The sequence below is a fragment of the Salvelinus sp. IW2-2015 genome, linkage group LG3 (genome assembly GCF_002910315.2).
Source record: "Salvelinus sp. IW2-2015 linkage group LG3, ASM291031v2, whole genome shotgun sequence".
NCBI lineage: Eukaryota > Metazoa > Chordata > Actinopteri > Salmoniformes > Salmonidae > Salvelinus > Salvelinus sp. IW2-2015.
In genome coordinates, this window is record NC_036840.1 from 7,808,919 (window position 1) to 7,816,260 (window position 7,342).

At 43.6% G+C, this 7,342-nt stretch overlaps 1 protein-coding gene across 1 annotated transcript in view; it reads right to left on the bottom strand.

Moving 5' to 3' along the window:
• The window catches only part of LOC111950080 (importin-8-like), a 10,585-nt gene extending 5,537 nt beyond the window's left edge, over positions 1-5,048 (bottom strand). The window contains 13 exon segments of the mRNA XM_023967428.2: positions 376-465; positions 560-676; positions 811-887; positions 1,050-1,149; positions 1,518-1,652; positions 1,842-1,926; positions 2,064-2,158; positions 2,280-2,369; positions 2,498-2,654; positions 2,929-3,087; positions 3,342-3,498; positions 3,810-3,891; positions 4,870-5,048. Coding sequence (XP_023823196.1) covers positions 376-465; positions 560-676; positions 811-887; positions 1,050-1,149; positions 1,518-1,652; positions 1,842-1,926; positions 2,064-2,158; positions 2,280-2,369; positions 2,498-2,654; positions 2,929-3,087; positions 3,342-3,498; positions 3,810-3,891; positions 4,870-4,953 — 1,428 coding nt within the window. The 5' untranslated portion in view covers positions 4,954-5,048.
• Positions 5,049-7,342: the final 2,294 nt, after the last annotated feature.

The window sequence follows — 7,342 nt, forward strand, 5'->3', positions numbered from 1 at the left end:
GACTGTAGGTATGAAGAGGGAAGGAGCCATTTTAAAGATCGAAGAACTGCTAACACACAATCACACACATTCTTCTATTTTTATTTTACCTTTATTTAACTAGAAAAGTCAGTTAAGAACAAATTCTTATTTTCAATGACGGCCTAGGAACAGTGCGATAACTGCCTTGTTCAGGGGCAGAATGACAGATTTGTACCTTGTCAGCTCTGGGATTCGATCTTGCAACCTTTCGGTTACTAGTCCAACGCTCTAACCACTAGGCTGCCTTCCACCCTACATGTTCATACACACCCATTCTCAGCTCCATGAGAAGAGTTGGGTTAGAGGGGCCCTGGAGTGAAAGTGTGCGCGTGCGTGTGTGTGTGTGTGTCTCACCCTGGCCCGGAGGTATCCCAGAGGGGAGTTGAGTAGCGGGAACACATAGTTCTGTAACATCAGCTCCATCTGCTCCCTGTACACCCTCTTCTACAGGACGACAACAGGAAGAGAAGACTCAGTCACAGATAGACTAAACAGGTAATAAAACAAGAGAAGTACAGAGACAGCCACACTTGCTGACCTTCAGTAGGAGTTCGGCCAGTGAGCCGATGACGTGCAGCGCCCCATCCTTCCTGCGGGGGTCAGCAGAGGGCTCCATCATGATCTGGTGGCAGAACTCCATCATCTGGGGAAGAACCTGGGAAGGGGGGGACAGAGCAGTGATGCAAGTCATATCAGAGAAGACTCAGTTAAGGAAAGGAAATGAGGAAAGTAATCTATTTAGGACTGTTGGGTAGTTTTTGTTAGGTTCTAGTGTGGTTCTCCACTCACCTCCTTCCTCTTGCGGGCTGCTTTACACAGGAGGCTCTGGGCGGCGGTGGCAGGGAGGGCATGGTCATCATACACATCTGGAAAGAGAATGAAACCCAGCCAAGATCACAACATCTCTATTCTATGGAAGCCATACATTTTCAACCTAACATGTCATTATGTATACTGACCATTCAATGTCCCTCTACCTCCATAACTACTAACTGATTGAGTTATGGAACGTGTGTCTGTCTACTCACTGAACTTCATGCGGATGTACTCGTATGGATCCTCCTGCCACAGTTTCTCATCCTCGTCTTTGTAACACATCAGAGGGAAGATCACCTCRTGGCTGATGGTCTGTGGAACACACAGTACACACACGTTCAGGTTAACTACTAGAAGTGGAATTGTAACATAGTTTTTAGAAGCATAGCAGTATTCAGATTAGCTCAATTACTAAGTATATAAAACAGCTGATTTAAATGCCGACATGAAGATTGATCAAAGTTKAATTTGATCATCACCTGCCACYTACTGTAACTCAATCCAAAGTGTATTGTCACAACCTTATAACAAACATAACAACAGTATAACAAAGTGTAATTACACACATAATCCCACATTTGTGATATATATATATATATATATATATATATATATAAATAAAATCCATTATTATTAACGTGTCACAGGGATACAGGTGTAGTGGTGTCTGTATGACCCGCCTGCATGTGCGGCTTCATGTGTTTCCAGGTGAGGGAGTGAGACAGGCCCTGGTTCAGGTAGTTAAGAGACTTCTGGAGGACGTGAGGCGTGACATACTGCTTCTGTCGGTGTTGGTCCAGCACCTTCAACAGGACCTGAAGGAGACCACCCAGAGACGAGGTCACAACAGATCGTACGGGGTCAGACTTAACAGAAGTCTTCTGCTACTCATGTACACACATACATCAACATTGGTAGATGTGGACAACAGACATGTATATATATATATATATATATACACATTCAAGGTTTGATGTCATATTTAGAGTGTTACGAACTCTTACCTGTTGGATCCCTACAGCGTACGTCTTCAAGAAAAAGTCTGCAAACTCAAAGTACTCCTTTGTCACGTTGCCTGGGCTTCCGTACCTACCACACAAGTGTAGAACAGCACGGTTAGACTGAAGAAAAAGGCTACGATCCACAAACACACAAACATATTCACATCAACATCTACCTACATCCAAAATCATCAACACACAAATACATCTCCCGTGCCCCCTCACCTCTCGAACAGTCTGGTGATGATGTGTAGGGCCCACTTCTTACTCTTCCACCACACCAAGTCAGGACGGTCGTCCTCATCCACCTCCAACGTCTCCTAGCAACCACACACACAACAGAGGTTCGCTACCCCCCTTCAATAAAAAAAAAACGTGGGTCGAAGAATTTGCAGAAGGCAGGCAGGTCGACACAACGAAGAAGGATGAAATAAAACTTACTGGGGGGACATCTCTGTCCATAACAGCTCTGAGGAGCTCCATCCACTGGGTAATGACTGTGTTATTAATCAGCTGGAGAGGCAGGGAGTACTGTAGGAGCAGAATAGAGACACACTGGTATTAGTATCACACAAACGTGCACACGCATGCCACATGCAGTCAGTCACAGACACTTGCGCGCGCACAGTCAGTCAGACACACACAGTCCCTTCTCTCACCTGTACGAGTGCGTGGAAGATCTTGAGGATCTGTTTCTGMATGAGGACAGAGAAGARGGTGCCGTCAGGCAGTAGCTGGGTGACGAGCTGCTGTATACGGGGCAGGAAGATCTGCATGGCTGCTAGCAACGGGTCCCTCTCCTCCGCCTTCTTATACCTGACACACACACACAGATACACACACAGATACACACACAGACACAGCACATCAGCAGGAGACAGCACACAGACGTGATATCATCGACAACAGGCTGGGTGCAATGACTGAAAAATGTGAATGGAATATTAATTTATATCATTCACCTTATACACTAGAACTACTAAACTAGGACTGAAAATGGTGGCTCATAACACAGCACCGTTACGACTTGATCACTAGTGAGAGTGACGGGTCCTCAGGTGGGACAAACAGCGCCGGTTGGTTGACTCACTCGTAGGTCTTGACCAGCTGGTAGAGGGCCAGCAGGCTGCCGTACCAGCTGCCACTGTTCTGAGACTGCAGATACAGGCCGATCTTATCCACTATGGCCGTCCAGCGCCCAGGGAAGTCGTGCTTTATGATGGTTCGCAAACACACTGTCAACTGGGCCCTGGGAGAGAGAATACACACACATACATCAGCACTGTATTCTTTCTATAACATGCCATCACTAAATGATCCTCCCATCGCTCTTCTTTGGGCACTTGTAGTCACAGATGACCTATACAGTCAAGTGACGCGATTTCAAAGGCTCTAGGTAGAGCAGAGCACCGGAGCAGGGCACCACCTGCCCTGAGTATCAGGCTAAGAGGTAAGGGTTAGTGGGTTAAGGGAGGTAAAGAAGGTTAGGACAGCAGGACCCACCGGATGGACTCGGGACACTGGATAATGCCCTCCACGATGTTGTCTCTGATCTGCGTGCGGTCGTTCTCGTGGATGTTGAAGGGGAACACCACCTCCCCTAGAGAGGGCTCGCGGTCCTGCCAGTACTGGCTCACCATGTTCTTTAGGTAGATGGCCGCTGGCGCACAGAGATATACATCACTCAGACTGGCAAGACTGACACAATTCTACCTTACAATTAATTTATTCATTCATGTGCCAGTTTCCCAGACACAGATTAAGCTTAGTCCTGGACTAAAAAGCCTGCTTGATGAAGAATCTTCATTGAAAGTGATCTTTTGTCCAGGACTAGGCTTAATCTGTGTCCGGGACACCGGCCCAAAGTGAGGCTATTATCAGTGTTGTTTATAGTTGTTGCATTGGTCCAGTGATGTTTTAAAAACAGCCAGATGCAGGTCTTTATGTAATGTTCTGAGGKAGMGTTCTTACCTGCTTGGCGAACAGGGAACTCCACCTGTTCGGACACAATGATCTGGAGCAGAGTGGGGGCGAAGTTGATGATCTTGTACGACTGGAACACACAAAATAAGATACTGCTTTGAAATGAGCTCAAGCCAAATCGGACCACATACAGTCAAGCTCCTGACTACTTCAGCTGTCAGCTTCACATCCACAGCACACAGTGGTCAAAACAGTTATATGATGACAGAGCAGAGTGTAACGAGGGCGGATTCCCAGGTTGTTTGTTGATGTCAATACTAACTGAAGAACAAGGAAAATACAGAGCAGGTGAAGCATGTAGCCTATTCGCTCGCTCTCACATCAATCTTGCCAGACCAGTTATCAGATTTATGGTAGTAAAAAAAGAGCCATGGTCTGTCAAAGATATAACCAGTAAACAACAATTAAAAAAGGAGGGATATTTTGAACCTCGCTCTTCCTTTATCTCCCTCTATCCCTCCTCCTCTCCCTGTCAGAACTGCTCCTCCGCTGCAGAACAGTCAGCGTTCTGTCTCCAGCAAATGCTCCTAATTTCACTTGGTTGCATCACTGACTGACAGGCATTTCATACAGACACAACCAATCATTTGTCCTGATTAGAATTCACCGGTCAAATCCAATGAACCATCAAAATTGTAAACTTTTACTATCGCTGGCTGAAATTGCTGCAATTGTTACAATTGTTTCAATGTTTCAACACGCGCGTGACGTCTACAATTACAATCCACTCGGACACTTGCTAGCTACATTGTTTCACGAACAGCCCCATCTCCGGACTGCTGCACAGTGTGCGCACACTCCCTCACAATTCTATTGTTCTCCGGTGCAACAGTTTGTGTTGCAAGTTACATTACATGTCAATCTACTGTTTCGTGTACTACACAATAAACAGAGAGATGCAAACATAAGTTATAGAAGGACTAATCATTGATCCCGAAACACGGCCTTATTGCGATCCAAATCATAAACACGGACAACCCTTTCTGGAAATTGGTTCATGCTGACCCGGATAACAAAAACAACAAAGTTATTTTGGGCATCCACCCACCTGATTGAGTTCGTTTTCAGKCGCTATCCGGAGGTTGGGATCTATCGTCCCTTTCAGGGCTTGAATTATCCGATTGGGATCCATAATGTCAAATCCAGGTCTAATCGAGTGGTAATTTCTATGTTTCACAATCACATATATGAACTGCTCCAGATTGGGCAAAGCGTTACGAAGCTGCCCTAGCCCTGCCCCATTTTACCGGCAATCAGCAGGCGGTGGACGCAAAGCAATGTAAATAGTGGCGATTTACGGTAGCACTTCTTTCTTCTTCTCTCTTTAATAGGTATAGACAGTGTAGAGATTAGACTGTACTGCCACCTTAAGAGCTGGAGTGGTCATGACTGAAAATATCCCTTCAGTCAATCATTTGTGGTAACCTTAGATTTGACGTGATGTTTCTTAACCAGAGGCGTAGGCAAGGGTGGGCCCACTGGGGGAGCCAGGCCCACCAAATTAGATTTAGCAACAACAACAAAACTGCTCTTTACTTGTCAGTGTTTCAAACAGACCATTAGTCTTTTTACATAAACATGCAAACACCATCATATAGAATTCATAGCAAGCAGTGCACTGAGTTAGTCCGATTTGATGAAATATAACAGAACAGATTAACTCACGGGATGGGTGGCCAAAAAGAGCCAACTGAAAGCCACACCCCCAATAACCAACCAATATGACTGCATTGAGGCATGTCACTGTGCTTCTATGGCTAAATACACCATGCCACTGCCTACTTCGTTTGTTCATTTGACACAGCTGCCAACTTTTGAAGAAAGRTTGGAGTGAGATTTGCTATGTGAATTTCATTACCCCCTGGCACAACCCCTAGACAGGGGGAAATGTTACTATTTTAAAGCTAATTTCCTGCAATTCTATGTATTTTGACATGGCTTAGGCCTATGACCAGGGTAGAAAATATWTTTTTTTTTAACACAGGTCAGGTGTATTCAGAAGGCTTTGAACATTAAATGAACACTCAAAATTGGACGACTTGCAACTTTTCAATTTTTGGTGGGTGAAATGTAAAGTATGCAACAAAAAAAATTGAACACTTTTTAGGTGGTTTGACACTTTATTCAGACAGTAATGAAATGAGATAGGGAGACAGGCCAATGCTAGAAACGGTGGGAAGGTTGGAAGCAGGGATGAATCCCTGTTCTCAGGTGGAAAGTAGTGTGCAACATGTGGCAGGGTGTTACCGCTACATCAAGATTTTGGCCAGGACATTATAATGGTTGATGGCAGTGGGTCTCCTTGTCCATATACTGCTTTCAAGGTAAGGACAGAAACATTTTGTAATTTGGGTGAATTATCACTTTAAAATAGGTTTGAGGGAAAATCCTGCTTACTCTTCAGAAGGGTTGGCCACCCATGATCTGTGTTTCCCAATTGCTGGGTGTTTGAAAATGTTCTTGTTATAACAATTAATTTCTCAAAATCACCAAACCTTCAAGATAAATCTAATMAATATCAATATTCAGGTGGTTTATGCCTACTGGTTGAAATTCCTTGCCATCATCTTACTCTAGAAAATATGTGTTTATGAGTTGCCTAGCATGTCCACAATACTAAAATGTAAAAAATTATATTTGATTCCTGCAGATTTCACATCCAATGCTTATTTGTAGGASTTATTCAAAGCTGCCCATGAATGGCTACAAAATTATACTGAACAAAAACATAAACGCAACATGTAGTGTTGGTCCTATGTTTCATGAGCTGAAATAAAAGATCGCAGAAATGTTCTATACYCAGAAAAAGCTTATTTCTCTCCAATTTTGTGCATAAATTTGTCTACCAGAGCTGTTGCCAGAGAATTGAATGTTAATTTAAATTCTATTCAATTCAAGGGCTTTATTGGCATGGGAAACATATGTTAACATTGACAAAGCAAGTGAAGTAGATAATAAACAAAAGTGAAATAAACAATAAAAATGAACAGTTAACATTACACTTACAGAAGTTTCAAAATAATAAAGACATTTAAAATGTTGTAACGATGTGTAAATAGTTAAAGTACAAAAGGGAAAATAAATAAACATGGGTTGTATTTACAATGGTGTTTGTTCTTRACTGGTTGCCCTTTTCTTGTGGCAACAGGTCACAAATCTTGCTGCTGTGATGGCACACTGGTATTTCACCCAGTAGATATTGGAGTTGATCAAAATTGGGTTTGTTTTCAAATTCTTTGTGGATCTGTGTAATCTGAGGGAAATATGTGTCTCTAATATGGTCATACATTTGGCAGGTTTGGAAGAGGCTCAGTTTCCACCTCATTTTGTGGGCAGTGTGCACATAGCCTGTCTTCTCTTGAGAGCCAGGTCTGCCTACAGCTGCCTTTCTCAATTGCAAGGCTATGCTCACGGAGTCTGTACATAGTCAAAGCTTTCCTTAAGTTTGGGTCAGTCACAGTGGTCAGGTATTCTGCCACTGTGTACTCTCTGTTTAGGGCCAAATAGCATTCTAGTTTGCT